General features: G+C 45.8%; 1 protein-coding gene across 1 annotated transcript in view; it reads left to right on the top strand.

Moving 5' to 3' along the window:
* Positions 1 to 22,855, top strand: part of LOC130580643 (contactin-4-like) — a 231,459-nt gene that overhangs the window by 203,596 nt on the left and 5,008 nt on the right. The window contains exons 15-21 of the mRNA XM_057378263.1: positions 16,262 to 16,437; positions 17,444 to 17,564; positions 18,454 to 18,612; positions 19,837 to 19,986; positions 20,358 to 20,428; positions 22,036 to 22,270; positions 22,736 to 22,851. Coding sequence (XP_057234246.1) covers positions 16,262 to 16,437; positions 17,444 to 17,564; positions 18,454 to 18,612; positions 19,837 to 19,986; positions 20,358 to 20,428; positions 22,036 to 22,270; positions 22,736 to 22,851 — 1,028 coding nt within the window. The remainder of the gene's footprint in view (positions 1 to 16,261; positions 16,438 to 17,443; positions 17,565 to 18,453; positions 18,613 to 19,836; positions 19,987 to 20,357; positions 20,429 to 22,035; positions 22,271 to 22,735; positions 22,852 to 22,855) is intronic.

Raw genomic sequence — 22,855 nt, 5'->3', positions numbered from 1 at the left:
CATTTCCAGTCCATTTGCATTAATGGCAGCCACACGTGTGCACGAAGCACAGAATAAACTCCCGAGCCCAAGGTGGGGATATTAACGGCAAACTCAAAAGTGCAATTGCAAAGTCTGGCCCATAAAAAGTRTAAAAGGGCAGCAACTATTCTGAGCTCCCAATGAACTGTGTAAAATACTGTATTATAGAGTGAAATGCTTGAGTTTCTCTGCCCTGAGTGAAACATGTGAGTTTGGACAGAAATATGGATGAATTCCTTACTTTACCTCCATTTCGTGGTGTACAAAAAGACTAATTTAACAGCTGAYGTGGTTTTTGACCTTAAGATATGCTTACATTCTTTTCTATCTCATCTTATGCCATTGAGTAAAAAGCTGTGAAGGTCAAGACATTTTTTCCTAACCTTCCTGTGTTCTTCCATTAATATTGCAGGCTCTCCTTGTTTTTTTTATCATTTTCTTTCTCAGGGAGAGATGCCGACAGTGTCAAAGACAGTGCAGGCAAGGATGGGAGGAGGAGGGGAATATGTTACACCAGAACCAAGCAGCTTAAAAATAACTCTCTGGCAAACAACCAGAGAGGGATGAATAAATATTCATTTTATGCATGAGTAGACAGTTTAAAAAATATCAAATCCTGACAGGTGCCCATAGGGCTGTGTATTAACATTCTGTTGTCAGGCTGGGCCAACCCCAGYGGTTTTCTGAACTGGTGCACTTGTGCTTTGGGTTTGTTCTGCTGGCTGGTGCTAAATGAGAACCTCTTGGCCTCCAAGAGCTGAAACCTTCGAAACTTGCATGTTCAGTTTGACCTTTCAATTAAAAAGCAGGATTGGGTTTGTAAGGCTGGAGAAGGATCGCAGGCAGCGTTCCGAGCCCTGTAAAACATGGTGTGTGTTTCAGTGTGTTATATAAATATTCATTTTCCAGCTTGTTCCCTGTTTTTTTTTCCCGTACTTGAGGCTAAATGTTCAATTCTTCCAACACACGGAAAGATTAGAGACTCTCTGAGTGCCGGGGGATTAAATGACAAATGGAGTAAACAGGCACAGGCTGTATGAGTTTATTTGTATTTAATGCAGTGATATCAACTGGCTGATGCAGCAGCAGGCTGAGAGAGGAGACAGATTCCAAGGCAGGGCCCTGGAAGCTCTGGGAATGCTGAGGAAAGCACCAGGAGAGGCTCCTGTGCTCAGATCCCAGATGGGGTAGCAGTGGGACCCATGTGAGGTGGATTTGGGGTGGGAGCAGCATCCCAAAGCAGCTGATCCCTCTGTGTCCCCACTGCTTCTGTCTTGGATTGAGGAGGTCCCTGTCATGCAGGACTTGTTCCCAGCAGATTTCTAATGGATTTTATTTAACTTTTGGGGCCAGCTTTGCTTTGGGGATGTTGGGATTGTGGTCCCATCATTGACACCTGTGGCTGCTTCCCAAAATTCTGCTTCTCTTCAGGCCATGGGCTCAGCTGGAAACCCATCTCTATATCTATATCTAAATCTATGTCCATCTCCATATCTAAATACACATTTTTAGATACATTTTTATTTAAATTCACCTCTAAAAGCTCAGTGGAGTCGGTGCCTGCCCCCTGGGGAGGTGCAGATTGGGGTCACATCGGTGCCTCCCTGACAAGGGCGCCTTCCCATGGCTCAATTTTCTGTTTAATTGGGATGAATCTTTCACATTTCTCCACTGCCTCCCTGGGGCTGTCACGGGAGGGCTCAAGGCAGTGAAAGCACAACTTCTGCTGGCTGGAATCTGTATCACTTCAGCAGAAAGAGAACACAAAGATAATGTCAGGAGGTTATTTTTTTTCCTCACGCTCGAATAGACTGATAGTCTTGATTTTGTCCAGCACAGTGATTCAAATTATTCCCTATAAAACAGCACATTTTTCATTCCCAGCCTATTCCTCTGGGTGAACGTTGAAGTGCTGCATTGCAGTTAAAATTGATTAAATACTGTAAATTCTGGCCCATTATCCAGTCACTTTTCAGAGACTTCAAATGTTGCTGCCTTTAAACCTGGAATTCCTGCTGGGTTGTTCCAGTCCTTTAGGACACAGCATTTCCCTTCTGCAGAAAGTGTCAGTGGGGTGGGATGATCTCCCTGTGGCTGTCCCTGTTTCAGCATCACTTGATCAGAATTGAAACTCCATTGTTTGGAATTTGTCTTGTCCTTGCCTCGTACCTGTGGGGTTTGGTTTGGGTTTTGGGKTTTTTTTAATCAGTGAGTGCCCATAAATGTGAGTTTCACCAGCTGTTCTCAGCTCTGTTGAGTTTGAAGTGACTTTGGAGCAAGTTCCATCAGTTCCTTGAAGTGGGGCTTGAACTCTGTCCCCAAGAGGAGGAGGGAGCTGTACATTGAGATATTGAGGGTTTTTTTTAACATGAACCAAAGGCAAATTCCAGCAGCTGCTGAAATCTGTTGCCCTATTTCAGCACTGTCCACATTCCCTGTCCAAACCTCCCTGATTTTCCCCCACTGCTGCTGCTCTGCTCCTGTGGAAAAGCTGTCCCAGAGAGCTCTGCAGGCATTTTCCATCCCTCCCACCCACATTCTGGGTTTGGTGTTGATATTTTGCAAACATGAGTGATCCCTCAGATCTCTGCCTCGTTCCTGCAGTGGTTAAGGTCATTTAAAGACTTTATTTTTCTCTTCTCGTAGCTCAACATCATCTCAAATTCATGTTGGCTATGCCTCAGCCCTTAAAAAGGGACTTGGTTGAATGACACCTGGTGTTGAAAGCACAAAATATGATTTAAAAAYGAGAGGCAGAGTTTAAAGTGATAATCCCAGAGCAGCACTTGAGGGTTATCTGCATTTTATGGGGCTTTTGTAATTATCCTGATAGCACACGAGCTCTGTGCTCAGCTGGTGTCAAAGCCAAAGCAGAGGCTCTCAACACTGAAATCATCCAAAGATGTTTCATTATTCTAAATTTTGGTTTAGCATTTGCTGAACACAGTTTTGATATGTAGTCCAGACATGAATGAATATTCCTTATCAAGTCTAATACATTTTTTTAAAAAAATTTCATGAGGACAAGTCAATTTAGAGCATAAACTTGTTCTCCAGAATCTCTAAATCAGGGATTTGTAGGCAAAAAAAAGCTCAGAAAGTGCCATACAGGCTCTGATTTATTCATGAGAACATGTTATGTGTTCTCATGTYTAGGAATTAAAACTTATTTCTAAGTTAGAGAAAAACCTTTCTTGACTTCTGAGTCACAACCAGCAGCAAAGGCTTGATTTTCACAATTGACAAGSAAAGCCATAATCTTTGCCCGTGAAATTGCAAAGGAAAAATATTCCCCTCTAATTGGACTATTTCCACTGACACCAATTATTTCCTAGGACACAATTAAGGCTCTTTTGCTGGGCTTAAGTAAAACTGTGACCCAGAGCAGTGCATGAAAGGCACAATTATGAAGGACAGAGATGTGCACCCTGCTCAGWGCTGGAGCTGCTCCAAAACCCAGCGTGGGAAATCCTGATGGTGATGGGGCTGGAATGCAGCAACCAGGGCTCTTCTCAATGTGACACTTGGAACACAAGAATTGTCTTCAATTCTTGGAAATGAAGGATTTTACAGTTTCAGGCAGCTTCCCTGTGGATCCCAGCTGATCCAATCCCCTGGTGCAGGTGAGGGGCTCAGTCTGAGTTTCAGCCCTGGCAGGGGCATCCCCTCCCTGGGTTTGTGACCCCTGATCCTGGCCAAGGTCTGGTTTTCATCCCAGCTCCGTTCAGTGAGGATCTGAGGGCATCAGGAAAATCAGGGCAGCCCCAGAATGTCGCTGCTGGCCAAACAGYGACAGAAAAGAATAGATACAAARCACACAAAAGTGGGTGAAAAAAACAGAAAGAAAGAAGAACTTTATTGTGGGACAAGCCTCTTTTATCCACTTTAGCAACCAGAGTACACATTTSTGTCAAACATAYATTGGTCAAGAGACAGCTGTTTAATTAGTAATCAGAACATAATTGGTGAGTTTGCAAAAGCTACAGTATTAGYAATGYTTATAATTTTCAGCYACCTGCGTTATCAATTCTGCATTCCAAWCTRCTTTTCTCAAGGTTGTGTTATTCCTCCTCCATGTGGGCTGTTAACATCCCTTTCTTTTCCCAGACCTCAGTCATACACAATAATTGTCTGAGTTTCAGAATCAGGGCTTGTGGGGGCCCATTCCCCCACACCAGAACACCCCAAAAAGGATTAAATAGCTGTGTATCCATCCACATCCCTGTTCTTCTGACAGGTAATTTCTGTACAGAGGTTGGATTATTCTGAGGTGGCAGATGGGGTCTGGGCTGGATGATCCTCTGGTCAGTCCCAGCTCACGACATTCCATGGGTCTGTCATTCCCCAGCTGCTGTGAGCGGTGAGCAGGGGAAGGGCAGTGACCCCTGAGGAAGAGGAGGATGGTGAAGGTCAGAGGAGCATCCCTGGCTCCTCTGGGGACCTGTCCTGACACAGCTTTGTGGCCAAACCCCAGGCAGGACTGGAATCCCAGAGCTGAGACCGAGCAGCACCACGACAGCTCTCCATTTTTGGGGACACAAAAATCCCCATGAGCTGCTGAGGCCAAACCAGCACGAGGCAGAGAGACCAGAAATGAAAACAAACCCCAAAAACCACATCCAGCACCAGTGGGCTGCTCTAGGGCTGCCTGAATGAAGTCAGGAATTTCCTTTTTTTCCCCATGTGAAGCACTTACTAATCATAACAAATAAAACTTTGTAAACATAACACCAGCGTTAAGCTTCATTAAATTTGCAGCAGACAATTAATATTTTTTTTTTTTGCAGGCGATTCAGAAGTTCTTCTGTAGCACTGATTGAGTTTAATTGAACAGATTACCACGAGCAGACAATAAGAAATATATTGAAGAAATCCATCTGGCTCCCAGTGCAGACCTTGCGTGCGTTCGCTGGGGCTGTCACTAATTGCCTCATTTGGGCTCTTTTAAAATCAGTGTGATTTTGTCATTAACATGATAAAAGTCATCTTGGTGAAGAGCTCGATATTAAAAGGCATAGATCTCCTGCCTTGCTCCCGTGCCAGTTTTGGGCTGATCTGCAGCGTTATTGGAGTGATATTTTTAAGAGCAGGGATGTGGCTGTTGGGGTGTCCACCACACACACACACAGGGACRGCACCTTGTAAAGGGCAAAAAGCTGTTTATTCCRRAAATCAGTCTCATTTATACATTATTGTATGTTATCATTGGTGTTAYTCATTAGCTACAGCACTCCAYCATWGCTCAYYTACAGCAMRMASYMMYMAMAMAMCAMYWRSTKKYTKTYTYYYTYSTTTRWWTWWMTTWCTTMYYTYKRTWSWKSCTKCWYWCWSAYAGAAATATTARCYCTGATGCCYGATGATTTTTGCCTTCCATTTTTATAGACCCTTTTATAGATTTTCTATACCCTTTTAGAMATTTCTGTACCCYTTATGTGCACCTGGGATCCCAAATAYSGAGGTAAAACCCCTTAACTGTGTCTGTGTCATTATAGAAATTTGCTGATCAAGGCAACACTTCTATCCCTTGTTTTCCCAGGTTATGTCACTTATACATATACCTGATTCAGCACATGACATGGGAAAAATATATATTTTTAGAAAATTTCAATCATTATGTCTGAATAACCTGTGGAGGGGGAAAAAAAAAACAGTATTTTTGCTCTGTACTTTCATCCTAAACCCACAATGTATTGCAGGGTCAGCATTCTTGCAACCTGTCCTGCCATAGGAGAAAAAAAAATGTTTAGAATTACGCCTTGAAAAGCTCAGCACTTTTGTTTTAGGAATTTTTCTGGCCTCTCCCAAAAAAAAAAGCAAGAGGTTCAGGAGTTCTTCAACATCAGTAACAGATGGGGTTGTTTAGTTCCTCACTGAAGATCAGATCCACACATGAGCTGAAAGAGGAGACGACCTGTGGGTTAAACACAGACTCTTAATGAGCCCAAAGCAGGTTAATTAACAGTTTTCATCAACTTGCTTCAATTTGTTCTAAAAACAGGGTGCATTTCAGAAAGGTTAAAATATTTTTCAATTTTTTTTTTTTTCAGATTACAAATGAAAGCCCAACATAGTTAAAATGCAGCCGTAGATCACCTTGAAATCCAATGCAGTTTGTTTGTGTTCATGTTTGGGATTGGGCATAAATCATAATTAACAAATTATTTTGCAGTGAGGTGCTGGCACAGGGTGCTGTGGATCCCTGGAAGTGCCCAAGGTCAGGTTGGACGGGGTTTGGAGCAGTTTGGGATGGTGGAARGTGATTCCTCCCATCTCAGGATGTTCCAGCTCTGAAATTTGACCATTCCTGCTGCTGCTCCCACCCCAAGCTGGCAGAAAAGGGGCCAAACCTCATCTCCTGCAGCTTTATGGAGCTCCCAGGAATCCCAGGCAGGGGAAAATCTGTCTCCTTGAGCTTTTAGTTCCGTGGAACTCTGCTGCTTGCCAGAAAATGCAACATGACAGTTGCACTTAACATTTTAAGTTGTGCTTTAACATTACACGGGGTGGAATYGCACGTCTGCTCCTTGCTGGAGGAGATCCTGGGCCCTGAGCCTGCTGACATCATGAGTTAAGTGCACCAATGTTATGAATTTATCCCTTTTTTTTCCATGGGATGAACTCCCAGGCACCGAGTTCCATGGGAATTGCACGAATTCTGGGTGAATTAGGGTCGTGCTCAGAGAGAAAGAAATAAATCAGAGAAATGAGGCCGTTGTTGCTGCTGGGGCAGAGGGGGAAACTGTCCCCAGAGCCACCTCTCCCCATGCCAGAGGAATTCAGTGGGAATAGATGGGGATGGGGAGGTGAGGATCCATCCATGCCCTGCAGGGAGTTCCAGGTGAGGATGGAGGAATCAGAATAAAAAGGGAAAGTGAAATCTGTATCCTTGAAATCATGGACTCGGAGCAGAGCGGCCCCAGGGTGATGTTTTTAACATCAAAGAGCCACAGGAAGTGTTTAGAGAGCACATTTTCTGTCGTGGGAGGGAGAGGTGTGAGAGTGGTGAAGACAAGAATCTGGGACAGTGTTTGGGGAAATCCCAGCCCTTTTGTGTGTTTTCTCAGGATCCCTTTTGGGAGCAGCTCAGGGAGGATTTGAGCTGAGCCTGGATTACCAACAGGTTTCCCAGAGCTCCTTATCAGATCCTAAATCCAGGTGGCACCCAGATAAAGCCTGGGATTGGCAGATCAGGGGGATCTGCACGYTGCTGAACGAGGGGAGGAGGTGCTGCTTCAATGTTAGGGACTCCTGTGACCTGACTTTCCTTTTTTTTTACTGTAAGATTATGTGCAATCCCATCAAAGATCATATGGAGACAGGATTTTCTTGTTTTTATCCCAAAATCAGGAGGGCAGAGAGGACATGGAATGGAGTGAGTCACATTCTGGGTGTTCTGGCTCACCATGCTGCAGGCATTTGGGAATATGACAGAAATACAAATGCTCCTGACTCAAAAGCAGGTTGGCTCCGAAATACAGGAATTTTGTCACTGGACTGGTTTGCCATGGCTTGGGTTGGTTCTCTCTCCCTTTGTCAGTCACAAACCCACCTGGAATATGAATTTTGCTTTCATTTGAAGTTTTTAAGGGGGCCATGAAGCACCAGTGATTCAATTTGTAGGGTTTAGTAGTGTGTTTTCTTCCAGCTTGGCTGTGAATATATCTGAATGCAGAGTTTATTTGGGAAATCAGCAGTATTTCACCAGTGAAAATTTCCTTTCCTGTGCTCGGTGCACAGCAGAAATTTTCTGTAAAAATCCATTAGTCCTGGAAATCAGCTGTGGTTCAGCTGACAATGAACACCATTCCCTGCAGGAGAGTGGGAAAAACATTCCAGACTGTGACTGACCCCAGCAAAGTTTTGAGCTCGGGGCCAAAACCAAAACCAAAAAGCTCCCCCAAAACCAAAACCAGGCTGAAAGGAAAGGAGAGGTGGAGCTGCTGCTCCTTCACTTCCCTGAGTGTGTCTTTGCAAGCTGGGTCTCCATCCTGGCCATGGAATTATTTACACTAAGAAAAATTGTGGCTAATTTGAGGCAAAATGCCACGGAATGGGAGAAATGCCAGGGATGCTTTTAATGATGTGAGATTTATTCGGTAGAGAAAGAGCTGGAGGTTTGGGGTTTGTTRTAATGAGGGATGCTCTTGGGGTTGTTATTTTYATGTCACCTGTGATCCTTYCTCCCTCCTGCCCTGCCCACATCCYCAGAACCCCTGGAATGGGAGGTTCATCTTCTCTGAGTGCGTTAATTCCGGGAATGAGTCKCTCCCTGGGGAGAGCACAAGGAACAGGGACAGATCTCACCTTCACCACAAACAAATGAGACCTTTCCAGCCCMGGGAATTCTGCTGCAGTGTTTGTTTGCTGCTCTGGCCTCCCTGTGGTTGGATTTGTTCAGTAATGGGTGTTTGGGCTCATGGTGGTGTGGAGGTCTCAACGGGGACGTATGGAAAAATTTACTTTAAATAAAAATATCTGCTGTGCACAGTGRTGCAGGAGACAAAGCAGTTTCTAATGAAGGTCTGAGCCATTTCATAGGTTGGGCAAATAAGGCAGCAGAGACTTTTAATGACTTGCTCAAGGTCAGACAGAAAGTGAGGAGGAGAATTCATTTTATTCCCAATTACTCCAAGTCTGTGCCCACGCTGGAGCAACCTTCCTCTTCATTTTGCACTCTTCCTCCTCTCCTGCTTTTCTAATTCTCTTTCTGATGGAATTGCTGAGCTTAATTGTTCCCATTTGGCTGTGACTCAAAGTCTGAATGTTCAGSYTGGTGTTTGAGGGGCTGGGTCCCTKCTGTGCTCCCCGTGGGCAGATTGGATAATTCCCTGTGGGAACAGAGCTGAAATTCCCCCTGATTTTGCTTTCCATGTCTCTCTGGTGCCTGGCTCACTTCTYTGGATCCTTGGAAAATCCTGAGGTTTGCAGCTGTTGTGCTTTCTTTGACTTAGACTTGCAGGTACTTTTTGATAATCTGTATTTGCCACAGTTTAGAAGGGAATAGTAAAAAAAAAATTGTAAAAAACAAAAAAAATAGTAAAAACTTATCCTGTTTTCAGAGGTATCCACAGGTGCTCCCTGCAGTTCCCTCTCCTGAAATGGCACATGGGAAGGTGAATGTCTTGGGCTGCTTGATGAATGTCCTGGACACCAAGCCTGGCTTATCCCAAGGCGTGGGTGACACAAGCCAGCCTTGATCTGTGTGACATTAAGGATGGCTGAGCTGTGGATCATTCCCTGGGAAACTGGAAAGTCCAGCCAGGGATTTTTCTGGCTGTTTCCTAAATTTGACAGCTCAGGAGGCATCTGCTCCTAATGACTCTTAATTTGGGATTTATTCTTGCATGGCAGCTAATTCCTGATGCCTTGGTGCTGATGAGGAGGGTGGGGAATAGGCACAGAATTTATGTGGGGAATGCCTAAAATACACACTTGTCCCTTAAAAATGCAAAGATTGTGCCAGTCACTCCATGATTTTGCAGTCTGAGTGCATGGATGTTGCATTTTTGCTGCTCTGCTGCTCTCTGGAATTTTTGATTGATGGTTTTTACCATTCAAAGCCTGTGAAAGCAGCAGAAATGAACCATCTCTGCAGGGGGATCTGTTCCAGGGGGCAAAATATCGTTGGGTGCTGCTTCTGTGAGCTCCATGGAGTCACATCTGCACCATCCCCCTGGTTTGTGGGATGAGGAGAGCAGTGATTGATCCCTGAGCTGGCAATTCCTCAGAGATTAGCTSTGATTCTGCTGTATCTCATTAACCTTCTCGGGGAGATGGCCATCATTGCTGCAATGACAGCAGATTATTCCAAACTCCAGCAGGATATCAGCTCGTGGCAATCAATAGCCCACAAAAGGTGACACCTTGAATTCCCTGGGTTATCCACACAGATTTTTTCCAGACTCTTGGGTCGTTTGTCAAACACTGAGGTTTCACTCGAGGAGCTTCTGGGGTGAAGTTGGGATTTATTTCAGTTTGCAGAGCTGGATGAGGATGTTTGGGGTTCCTGGTGTCATCAGGAGCTGTTCCATCCCACTGCAAAGAGCAGGGATAAATTTCCTTGAATGACAGATTTGATTGTCACCTCCAGAACCCATTACATTTGATTTTCTTTGTGACAATTTGCTGGAGAGAGCTTGATTTGATCAGATTGCATCACATCGATAAAAAGGAGGTTAAAGTGGAATTTTGGGTCCTCTGGTCACTCCCTGCCCTCCCCCTGGAGTGGATTTATTTTCCTATATTTTGTTTTTGAGTTTGCTCTAATGGCACACCCCTCCCCAGTATCCTCCCATGCAATTCCATTCCCAATGTGTTTTCCAGATTTAAATTAACTTTTTTCATTTACTATTTGGCCACGCACAGAACCTGGATTGGAGTGTGCAGAAATGCAACCCCCTTATGGACTGCCCGGCCCCTGTTTGGCCAGGAGAGGATTTAATTGCTGGAAGARAGGCTCTGCCATCGAGTTTAGAGAGTTTTCCATCTGTGGGAAGCTCTTTAGTGAAGCTGAGGAGGAAATGCTGTGCTTGGATCTGCATGGGCAGATCGCAGGGAGCAACATCCAAACTTTCCTCYTAAAATGACCTTGCCCACCCTCACAGAAAATTCCTGAGAACGGGCTCAAGCTCCCAGCTAAAATAATCCCATGTCCCCACGCTGCTGTGGTGAGATTTGAGCCAAGCAAGATAAGGATCCTCCTTCAGCAAAGCAATTTTAGCGCGTCCTGAATGCCCAGCTCAGCGCTGAATTGGGGTCTGTGCTCCTCCAGGAAAGGTCAGAAATTCCAGCCCTCCCTTCCCTAATCCCTGCTGAATACAAGGTTGTGTCTCACTGCCTTCCCTGCTGCCTGATGGCATGGAAAGCTCTAATCACTAATCACYAACATGGCCAAAATCAGACCTAAGTGACTTTAGTCCCAGGCCTAAAGTCCCTTTTCTGAACTGATAGCATCTCTTTTTAATAGGATTATATTTTATTAGGCTGAACTGCCATAGCACACACCAGAGGGTGGAAATGCTGCAGAATGTTGTTAAGAATGTGTGTAATAGCTGATTGTAGGGGAAAAAAAGAGAGATATTGGCATTGGAGCCAAGTGCCTGYTCCTGAAAGCATCTGTGTGACCCCTCCCAGCTCACAGGTGGGATATTTCAAAGGCCAAACACTGTAAATACTTGACCTTTTCCCCATTCCTTTTTAATCTCCATTTTGGCCATGCCCCATGAAGTACTCAATCTATTCAGCTGCAATTTGCTCTGCTAATTCCTGCTATGTGCTCAGCCATTCGCTGGGTTTTAATCTCTTTAATTCAGGGTTGTATTTTCCTCTCTTCTGCACATCTCAGTGCCTGATGACAGAGCACTSAGAGCTCCCAGGAGTTTCACCAGCCAGGTCTCAGAGGCTTTTGACTTTATGGTCCTGGAAAAATGTTTTGTTCACAAACAGAAAAAAAAAAACCAAAAAAAACCAGAGCACATTGGAGTATTTTCGTGTATTGGACTTTGATTCTTTGGTTGCTCCTAGAAACCAGATCCTCCAAGATTGATTTTTATTATCTCCAGACATGATTTGCCTTGGAATCRATACAATAATGTAAAATGTCATTGCAAATAGAGGACATTGATCTGAGATGCATTTATTAACTCCCGCTGATAAAAGCCAAAATGGAATTGGTAAACATGCTGGTATTCAAAAAAAAAAAAGGAAAAATTAGTCCCAAATGCTCAAGTTAGAGTTCATCTGCAGGAAAAAATACATCTTAAAATCTTGTAAAGGAAATGGTTTATGCAGGTAAGGAAAAATATATCTGGATTTTTATCATGTAACACTAATCTAAGAGAATTAAGTAATTAGCTGGTTAATCAAACTGGAAATTACTGCTTATCTGCCCAGGTCCTCGTAAGGAATATTTCCAACAGACCTTCCCTGCTTAGGCAAAGGAGGGAAGGGGAGAGGGACATGGACTGCAGACCTTGAAACAGGCTGAAATTTGGAGTTTATGATCTTGGAGCCTTTTGCAACCTTGATTATTCCCTGATTGTGCAGGATTTTTTACCACATTCCCATTACATTCCTAGCAGCATGGAAGTGAGAGCTTGAGTGAGCTGAAGGCAATGCTGGAAGAGGAAAGGAAGGAACAATTCTTTGGGAATTTCCCTTAGAAGTTGGACAGTCTGAAAGATTTGGGGACTGTGGGGAAAGTTCTGATTTCTTCAGGGTTTTTATGCTGGAAAAAAAGTGTCAAAGTCTGAGTGTTCCTGCTCCTCTGACCTCCTCTGTGTGCTGATAGATGGCAAAATAAGCATTAGGTGCACCCATCCTTGGAAATGCTGATATGATCCCTTGKTTTTTAATCTCTGGATGCTCACTTGCACCGATTTGAGACCAACAACAGGAGCTGCATCTCCTGAGCCGTTTTTTATTTGAGCCAAACTCTCCGTGCTCCTTCATCAGCCGGGGCTGGCAGAGAGCAAACAACATCCTGTTGTTTGCTGAGGATTTTGCAATCCTGCACTGCAAGGCTTCTCCGAATCCATCCCCGGGATGCTGAGYGCCTCTGACACGGGCAGCTCTGGCMAAACCCCTGCGGGCAGCGGCAATTYCGCTGACGGGCACCAAATCCGCGACACCGCGCCTGCTGCATCATTCAGAAGCTGCTCGGCGCTGACCTATTTTTTTCAAGGAAAAAACAGCGTTATCTGTGAGTGTCAGGCTGTGCTGAGGTTCGTGTCGCGCCGCTGGAGCCGTGTCCCACCCCTTTGTGTCCCGTTCCCCCGGGTGATGTGACACGGAGCGGACCCGCGGGTGCGACAAGGGTCCTAAAGGAACAATCCCTGCTGATGGACACAGGGGGATGGCAGAGCCGGGGGATGGATGGGCTCCTTGGGACCCTCCGGCCCTGCCCTCAGTGTCTGCAGCCCGGGAATGCATGCCAGCAGCTCAAAAATGCATCTCAGCAGTCTGAAAATGCGTCCCAGCAGCCGGGAATGCATCCCAGCAGCCAAAAATGCATCCCAGCATCCCGGGAATGCATCCCAGCAGCCAAAAAATGCATCCCAGCGGTGAGAGAATGCACCCCAGCAGCCCGGGAATGCATCCCAGCAGTCGAGAATGCATCCCAGAAGTCGGGAATGCATCCCAGCAGCCCGAAAATGCATCCCAGAAGTCGGGAATGCAACCCAGCAGGCTGAAAATACATCCCAGCAGTCGGGAATGCATCCCAGCAGTTCGAAAATAAATCCCTGCAGGTCGGGAACGCATCCCAGCAGTAAGAGAATGCATCCCAACAGTCCGAAAATGCATCCCAGAAGTCGGGAATGCATCCCAGCAGCCAGGAATGCAACCCAGCAGGCTGAAAATGCATCCCAGCAGCCGGGAACGCATCCCCGCATCCCACAAGCACCGGGAGATGCAGGCGGCGCTCGGGGCTGGTGATGGGGAGATGGGAAGCAATTCCAGCCTTCCCAAGGATGGGAGGYGCAGCTCGGCTCCTTTTCCTTCAAGGAAAGAGGCAAACTTTGGTAAAATCTGTTGTAGGATAAACCAAAGCCATGTGATCAGCCAGAAAGGCCCCAAATTCTCGGCTCTGCGCTGCAGCAGCGAAGCCGAGGRAGGTGGCGCAGGAAAATCGGGATTTAAGGCGGGACTAAGGGAGGTGAGACAAACTCGGGTGACCTCAGGACACCCCAGCAGGGACACTGAGGCACGGCTGGGCACCCGGTGTGGTGTGGCTGTCAGGGTTTGTGTGAGACCCATCCCCGGGAGATTTCGGGCTGCTCGGAGCCCTCGGCTCGGTTGGCGGGCGGGGAAAACCACGGAAAATTGGGAAAACCGTGGAAAAGAGGGAAACGCCACCTGTGTGACACAAAGAGCATCCTCTGAGAGTGGAGGAGAGGCAGGGACGATGAGAAGGAGCTGCGGTGCTTCCCGAGCCGTCAGTGACACCTACAGACGGTCCCGACCAGCGCGGCTCCGGGGACGGGGACGGGGGAGAATCGGGTGCGATTTGGGGAAAATTCCCCTCTGGAAGGGCAAAGCTGCAGTCCCACCCCACAGGGTTGAACAGATGTGTGGGTGTGACACCTGGGGACACGGGGCAGTGGTGGCCTTGGCGTGCTGGGGAGTGGTTGGACTCCTAAAAGGTCTTTTCCAACCTAAAGGACTCCATGACCCTAAAAGGTCTTTTCTAACCTAAATGACTCCATGACCCTAAAAGGTCTTTTCCAACCTAAATAATTCCATGATTCCATGAACCCTGCAGGCACTCAGTTCCTTCAGCATCTGCAGGGGCTGTGCTGAGCTGCTCTGGCCTTCAGCAAACACCCCATTTCTTTATATCCTTTATATTTTTATAGACTATAAATCCTAGAATTCTATTATATTTAATATTCTGTATATTTCTATAAACCTATATTGTTCTARCTATATTCTGGAMTATAAATATTAYRTAAAGAACAGAAATATATAATATATCCTGCAATACAATTTCCATAATATGTTTACAGTATAATTGAATGTATCTCTAGAATACAAATTATACACTAAAAATCTATTCCAGAATGTATTCTATATTCTCAAATTCTATACAATTACATATTGTATTCTGTATATTTAAAGTCTTTATACTCTTCATTCTTTACATGTTTATAAATACCTAAGAAATAGTAAATGAATGAATAATTTAATTAATTCTCATAGCACTTACCGTGGTTGTTGTAAGAATTCCTCTGTCTGGTCAAAAATGAACACAAAATACAAATGAATTAAATTTCTCCAGGATGTTACAGCCAAGTCCCCGAGGACTTGCTCTGAAATCTCTATAGACAGCAACAAAATCTTTTTCCCCACCACCTGTACACTTCTGATAAGGCTGAAAATCCAGGAAGAGCTTTGCATCCCCTGGATTTTGGTGAGTAGCTCTGCCCTGTCCATATCTGTGCTGCTGTATCTTTATTATTTTAGCAGAGAATTAAGCAGTTGGGCAATAGGCTCTGGAAGGAGTAGTTCAGGTTTTGGTGTCGTGTACCAGAAATTGAATAATGCTGGTATTATTTTAGCATGACAGCTGTGCAGAGTAGATTTTTGGAATAAGCAAAAATATCTRTCTCTATATGATTTTCAGACTTTTGCTCTCATTGTTAAGCAATATTTTTTCTCCTTTTCATTTCCTCTGAGGCCCTGTAGAAAAAAAAAAAAAATTGCTGCATTTTTGTCAACAGAAATGGAAGAGAAATGTTAACTTTAGAGGCAGAGGGAATTCACAGGCACAGACGAGGAGCTGGAGTCTGCATAATGTGTCGGGGCTCATCTTTCTGTGCCACCACTCTGCTCATGCTGGAGTGAAAAATAGACAATTAAGGCAGYGGGAAAGGAGCTGTGGAGCTGMGKYTGTGGGGAAGGGATCATCCTGAAGSCACRGGAGCTGCTGTTTGTGTTTAACAGGCAGAATTTGCTGTGTCAAACCTGGGTTTGGGGGCTTCCCTTTGAGAATGTCCTGGTTAGGAGCTTTTCTTCTGCTTCAGCCCCTAAAATATCCTGGTCTGACACCACTTCAGGGGTTTGGGCTCCGTGGAGGGGAAGGTTCTGGTGGTTTCACTCATCATTTGTATTTACTTTTTATTCTGGAATATAAATATTACATAAAGAACAGAGATATATAATATATCCTGATCATATATATATATATATGTATATATCATATATATATATATATTTTCTCTTTGCACAAAGAAAGGATCTGAAATGTGAGACCATCAGAGAGCAGCCAGTTCTCAACAAACATAAAAACAAACAATAATCTCAGCCTAATCTTTGCCTTTGCAGGTACAACCAGATTTAAAACTCCTGGTTTTAATACACCATTTTCATTCCAGTTTTGGAGATTTTACATTTAATTTAAGAGCAGCAGAATAATTTTTTTATAACCATGGTGAGCAACTTATGAAAGTGAAACAAACCTTTGAAATGATCAGATTCAAATAAGAGAATCTCTGATAAAAAGTTTTAATCAAGTCTTTCAGATGTGGTGCACTCTTTTCCAGGTTTTTCTTGTCTCCTTCGAGAGGATGGTGGCTGGAAGAGGATTTTGGAGTGTTTGAATTCAATAACTAAAGAAAGGATAAACCCAAAGATGGAATAATTCACTTTTTGCTTTAAGGACCTTCCTAATCTCACATCCCTCCAGTCTCTGCTCCTCAGAACAGCAATAATCCATTTTTCCCCCTTTGTTTGTGGTTTGCAGATCCCACCCGGGTCATGGTGTCCCCTTTCAGCATGGATGTCACCGTTGGGGAGAGCATTGTCCTGCCTTGCCAGGTGTCCCACGACCACTCCCTGGACATTGTGTTCACCTGGTCCTTCAACGGGCACCTGATAGACTTTGAGAAGGATGGGGATCACTTYGAGAGGGTTGGAGGGGTAAGTATCAAATCTGGCAAAAGGAACTGGATGAAGGCAGCGAGAAAAAGGAGGAAAGAAATGGAAAATTTTCAGCAGAGGTAGAAAACTGGGAAGGGTTTTTTGCTTGTTACTCTGAAGGATGTTTTAGGGAGCCACAGGTGTAGTGATAGTTCATGTTTACATTTGTCAGGAGTGAAATTTTATGCAGAAAGGAAAAGGAAATACAATTTTATTGCTGCTATCCCTCAAAAAAAAAAAGATAATTAAAAGATGAACTCCCAGCCTGATGCCCGGGGSTCACAGCAGCAGCAATGGCTTTTTGGGGTGGCTGCTCCTGTTTAGGCCCACAAAGCTAAAATCACAAACTTTATTAATATTCTTCAGACCAAAATCCATGAGGTTACCCTGAGATTTCCAATGGATCGAATGCTTTGTGTCTGGAGAGAAATTCAGAGAGGTTTTCAGCATCCAATACATCCAGAAACCTAATTAGTTCTATTCAACAGTTAATCAGACATGCACTTGGCGTTTGGAAAACAAATTACTGCTGTTGTGTGATGCAAGATTTCCTCAGAGAGTGCTGTTCTCATGATCTTTAGCACAAAAAACGCTGGGCAATCAAAATGCTGGCTGRGACACAAAGCCGTGAAACTGCTGCTGATGTCTCCAAATTTGGGCTGGGTTTYCCTTGCAGAAGAGATGGAGACACAGCCTGGACCTGAGAGGGTAAAAATGGGATATTCAGAGAGARAAATGASGAATCAGAGTAAAAATTGTCRYGTTGTTTTAATGGGGAGAGCCCCCAGTCCTGCTCCCCTGCTCCTGGAAGAGCCAGATTTGTCAGAATTCTCCTTTTCTCACCTTCCAGGCACTCTCCCATCATTTTACCAGGCCACGGCTCACATTCCTGATGTTCTCATCAGCCAGCACAAAGTAAATCCATTAGTCACAGTGTCCTTCATGTGATAATGATGTTTAGGGCTCATTAAAAAGTAATTGTAACCACTTTTCCCTACTTTATCAGCAGGATTCAGCTGGTGATTTGATGATCAGGAGCATCCAGCTGAAGCATGCAGGGAAATACGTCTGCATGGTGCAAACAAGTGTGGACAAGCTATCAGCTGCTGCAGACCTGATTGTAAGAGGTATTTGGATTTTGTTACTGTTGTTGGTGTTGTTGTTGTAACATTTCTTTTTTTTTTTTTTTTTTTTTTTTTTTTTTTTTTTTTTTTTTTTTTTTTTTTTAAGTTATTTTTTTTTAGAATAAACATGATTTAGTGGCTTCACTGATAAATCAAAACCTGTTCATTACCATGCACAGGTGATGTGTGACTATGACTGTAACAGAGTTGTAATTAATTGCCCTGAGGCTGGATCCATAGGGGAAATCTGATTTGTGTTTTCCTATTTGTTAACTTTGGGAAAAGCAAACCTGAGCGCTGCTCTGTCCCTGCTACCCTTGGTGCTATAAAAAGGAGGAATATTAAATTTTCAAAAGGAAATGACCCTCCATGATGATAAAAGTACTGATCTTATCACCTCCTAAAAACATCAAGGGTGGTAAAACATTGGCACAGGGTGCCCTGAGAAGCTGGGGCTGCCCCTGGATCCCTTTGAGTGCCCAAGGCCAGGCTGGACATTGGGGCTGGGAGCAGCCTGGGACAGTGGGAGGGGTCGATGGGATGGGATGGGATGGGATGGGATGGGATGGGATGGGATGGGATGGGATGGGATGGGATTTAAGGTCCCATAAAGCGTTCTGTGGCTCTCTGAGGTGGGAGCACTGACCCTCAGGAGGCACCCAGCAGCGATGGCTGAGGGATGGAGCCCAGGGGTCCCTCCCTGTTGGGGCTCCCTGCAGAGCTCCTCTGCTCACAGACACCCAGCAGTGAGGCAGAACATCCTGGTGTGTCCCCTCCCAGTGCCTCCAGTCCCTGCCGCTCCGCAGGGACTCTGTACGTCTGTCCCAGCAGGGAACACAGACCCAGCACTCCTGCCCCAAAGCCTCACCCAGCCCTGCTCTCAACCCCACAGGTCCCCCAGGCCCCCCTGAGGCCGTGACCATCGATGAGGTGACAGACACCACTGCCCAGCTGTCCTGGCGGCCGGGGCCGGACAACCACAGCCCCATCACCATGTACGTGGTGCAGGCACGCACCCCCTTCTCGGTGGGGTGGCAGGCAGTGAGCACAGGTAAGGMTGGCCTGGCCCCACAGAGAGCCCCACAGGTGGAAAACCCATCATTGTGCACCCACGGATGGAGAATCCATCCTTGAGCATCCACTGATGGAGAACCCACTGATAGAAAACCAATCCTTGAGCACCACTGATGGAAAACCCACTGATGGAAAATCCATCCTTGAGCACCCATGGATGGAAAACCCATCCTTCAGCACCCACTGATGGGGAATCCATCCTTTAGGACCCATGGATGGAAAACCCATCCTTGAGCACCCATGGATGGGGAATCCATCCTTCAGCACCACTAATGGAAAACCCAAAATTCAGCACTCACTGATGGAAAACCCATCCTTGAACACCCACTGAAGGAAAGCCCAACATTCAGCACCCACTGATGGAAAACCCACTGAAGGAAAACCCATCCTTGAGCACACACGGATGGAAAACCCATCCTTGAACACCCACTGAAGGAAAGCCCAACATTCAGCACCCACTGATGGAAAACCCACTGAAGGAAAACCCATCCTTGAGCACACACGGATGGAAAACCCATCCTTGAGCACCCACTGATGCAAAACCCATCCTTCAGCACCCTCACACAGAGCAGCTCTATCCCCTGATGGGAAAAGCAATTTCCCTGGCTGCAGAGCACTGCTCTTAYGAACTACTTTCAGGTTTGGCAACCCCAAGATTTAGGGTGCAGGCGGTGCCATTACTCACCCATTTTTCTCATGAATGTTTAAGGGGAAACRGAATGAATTCCTACCTTTTGTTGCTGTGCTGGAGATATACGACAGTAATTGTGGTCCATAAAGACATCCCTCAGGGACACACTGTGTCATCCCGCCCATCTTTGAGGAGAATTATTTCCCTGATAGAGGGAAAAATCCYGTGATGTAATTGCTCATTCAGTCAGAGGTTAATTTTGTTCCAGGAACCATTGAATAGAGAAAACAGTGTGTGTTTTAAAAAGAGAAAAATWAAACCCCTCCAAACCTGTTGTCTCTACACTTTGCTTTCAAACAGTGGCAATTGAGGAGAAACTCTTTAAAGTCAGRGATTTGGGCTAAAAGCAGCAGTTCAATGCTGCCTCTTTGGCTTCTTTGCAATGAGTAAAACATTATAAAGGTGAGAGAAAGTTTATCAATCCTTATTTATATTTCCACGAAGCCTTTAAGGAAGTGAGTCTCCCCTGAGCAATTGTTAACACTGCAGTGGGTTTCCTTGTGTTCCCAGTTCCCGAGATCATCGATGGCAGGACCTTCACAGCCACGGTGGTGGGGCTGAACCCGTGGGTGGAGTACGAGTTCCGAGTGGTGGCTGCCAACCTGATCGGGATCGGGGAGCCCAGCAGGCCCTCGGAGAAGAGAAGAACTGAAGAAGCTCGTAAGTGATGCTGGGCTGAGGAGCTGAGCGTGAAATCTTTGTGGAATAAACGCTGAGACCCTGGCAGGCGGCTCCTCTGTTCTGCTGGAGCCCATAATGGAACYGAAAGTGAACCAGGAAAATAAGCAAAACCCCGTTTTATGCAGGACAAATGTTTAAACTGAACAATTAGAGACTGAATACACAAGTTAATTGCCATACTTTTCATATACTCTTATTGACATACTTTTAATGTGCTGTTTGTCGTGGCAAATGAGCCATTTGAACAGTTCCTGGCATCAGCAGTGTCCTATGGCTGCACAATTCCATCTCTGTGTGGATTTTGGGTTTCAGAGGTGTCACATCCATCTCCTCCATCTCTTTTCCTGCAGTCCCTGAGGTGACCCCAGCCAATGTCAGCGGTGGTGGAGGCAGCAAGTCAGAGCTGGTCATCACCTGGGAGGTGAGTGTCACCCCAGAATGGTGGAGTTCAGTGGGTTTGCAGTAAAAAAAAAAAACAGATTGTGGGGTAAAAACAGCCCAGCTGGARCAGGAGGAGGTTCCAACCCAAAACTTGGGCAGGGCAGCCAGCAGGGAGGTGCTGGGCAGGGACCACAGGGACTGGGTGGGAGTTGATGCTTTGCCATCAGCTCAGCTCCCCCTGACTCCCAGCACATCCAAATGGCAAAATGTGGATGGCCAGGAGCCAACCAAGGGGTCAGAGGGGCTGGAATATCCTGACCTGGTGGGGAATTGCTGGGACTGGAATATCCTGACCTGGTGGGGAATTGTTGGGACTGGAATATCCTGACCTGGTGGGGAAYTGTTAGGACTGGAATATCCTGACCTGGTGGGGAATTGTTAGGACTGGCCCCAGCTTCRTCCCTCATCCTCCCTGGGATATGAATGAAGCAGCCAACAGCTAARGGCCAGCACGAGAAATGCTGCCTTTCTTTCCCTGCTGCTGATGGCAGCCAGCGAGAGGAGATGCAGAGATGAGAAATGTTTAATATTCCTCCAGGCAGCCGGGGTTAGAACTCRAGTCATTTGTCTGCTCATATTTTCRTGTTGTGATGCGATGCAGCTGGCATATTTCTCCTAATAATGAACTCCACTCGACATGCTAACACTTCCATTTAGCACTGCTTCTGACCAAGCTGGCAGGATGAATCGCCAGAGATATTTTTAAGGTTATTAAAAACCTATAAATGGGTTTTTGTCCTCAGCACACAGCTCCAATGTGCTAAATTTCCTCCTCTGTTGGACTAATTAGTTACGCCGTGTCTCCTAAAGATACTGCAATATGTTTCAAAAGCACACATGGCCAGAACATCAGCCGTTGGTTTGAGATGTAATTTGCTCAAAATATCATTTGTATTTAGATAGAAGAGTGGTTTTACTCCTTTAAATCTCCAGAGGCCCTTTCTTTATGATRTGCTCTGAGCCTTACAATGCAGAGTGGATGCAGTCACCAGCAGAAACCCGAGTTGAAACTACATGGACATCTGTGGGAGAGGGGGCCATAATTATGGATTATTTTAATTATTTTAATACTTGAATCGTTGTATTTAATGCATCTTTTTAGGGGGCTGCAAGCCTGAGAGTGGGAGGTGTCGGTGTGTCCGGGATGTTCTTTGGGGCTCCACGTGGGATTCCAAAGGCAGAGCAGCAGCACGTGTTGGGAAAGCAGGAACCACGTCCTTGCTTCACCCCAGAGWACCTCAGACCTTCACAAAGCTGAAAATTCCATCAGCACTGGAGGCCCCATCTAGTCAGGGATGGCGGGGGGAATAAGGCTTAGGAGAAGAATCTGCTGGAGGTGCTGCTCCCTCTTTGGTGGAGCAGGCAGGGTGGGATGGTTCAGGTGGGATGAGGAGCAGGACCTTGTGCAGCTCTGTCCCCAGTGCTGTGTTTACAGAATCACAAAATCACAAAATCACAGAATCACAGAATTAACCAGGCTGGAAAAGGCCTTTGGGATCACCAAGTCCATCCCCTGAACAAAGAGGATGAGGAGGGATCCCCAGGGTGCAGCTGGGTGCTGAAGCCGCTCTCTGTCCCTGCCCACAGACGGTGCCYGAGGAGCTGCAGAACGGGGGTGGCTTTGGCTACGTGGTGGCGTTCCGGCCCTTGGGCACRGTCAGCTGGATGCAGACGGTGGTGGCCTCGCCCGACGCCGCCCGATACGTGTTCAGGAACGAGAGCCTGCCCCCCTTCTCGCCCTAYGAGGTCAAGGTCGGCGTTTACAACAACAAAGGGGAAGGTTCCTTCAGCCCTGTCACCGTGGTCTACTCAGCAGAGGAAGGTAAAGCCTTCCCCTCCCTACCCCCAAAAGGGTTTGCTCTCCACCTTGACACATCCTTTGATAGCTCAGCCTCGCTCCGATTGATAATAAACGGCGAGCCGTGATTAATTCTTTTCACGGCCATTAAAATAACATTAATCGTAATGAAATCTTTTGATATTAATGGAAAAGTAATATGTAATCTGGAAAAGAATTCCGCGGAGATTCAGCATGAATTAATGGCCACTGATTAGAAAATGTTCCCACTTGTCCTAATTACAGTACATGGTATCCTGGGCTGAGTTTAGTAATGACATCTTATTATTTCTGAGGGAGAGGCCCGGCTCAGCCTGACAGGGCATCGCTTTGGAACGTGGACGTTTGTTTGCTTCTTTCCTTGTGCAATGAAGAAAATAAATCCCTCAATGTTTGGGACTAATTGAACATAGAATTGAAAAGTCTTAACTTTTATTTTTAACTGCACAGAGCCAACGAGAGCCCCGACCACCGTTCTGGCCAGGAGCCTTTCTGCCTCGGACGTTGAAGTTTCGTGGGCACCTCCATGGGAGAGCCAGCACAAAGGAAGGATACAGGGATATGAGGTAT

The sequence above is a fragment of the Malurus melanocephalus genome, unplaced genomic scaffold (assembly GCF_030028575.1).
Source record: "Malurus melanocephalus ecotype Western Australia unplaced genomic scaffold, MMel_1.1 scaffold_351, whole genome shotgun sequence".
In the NCBI taxonomy this organism is placed as follows: Eukaryota; Metazoa; Chordata; class Aves; order Passeriformes; family Maluridae; genus Malurus; species Malurus melanocephalus.
This window is presented reverse-complemented; position numbering and strand designations above follow the sequence as displayed.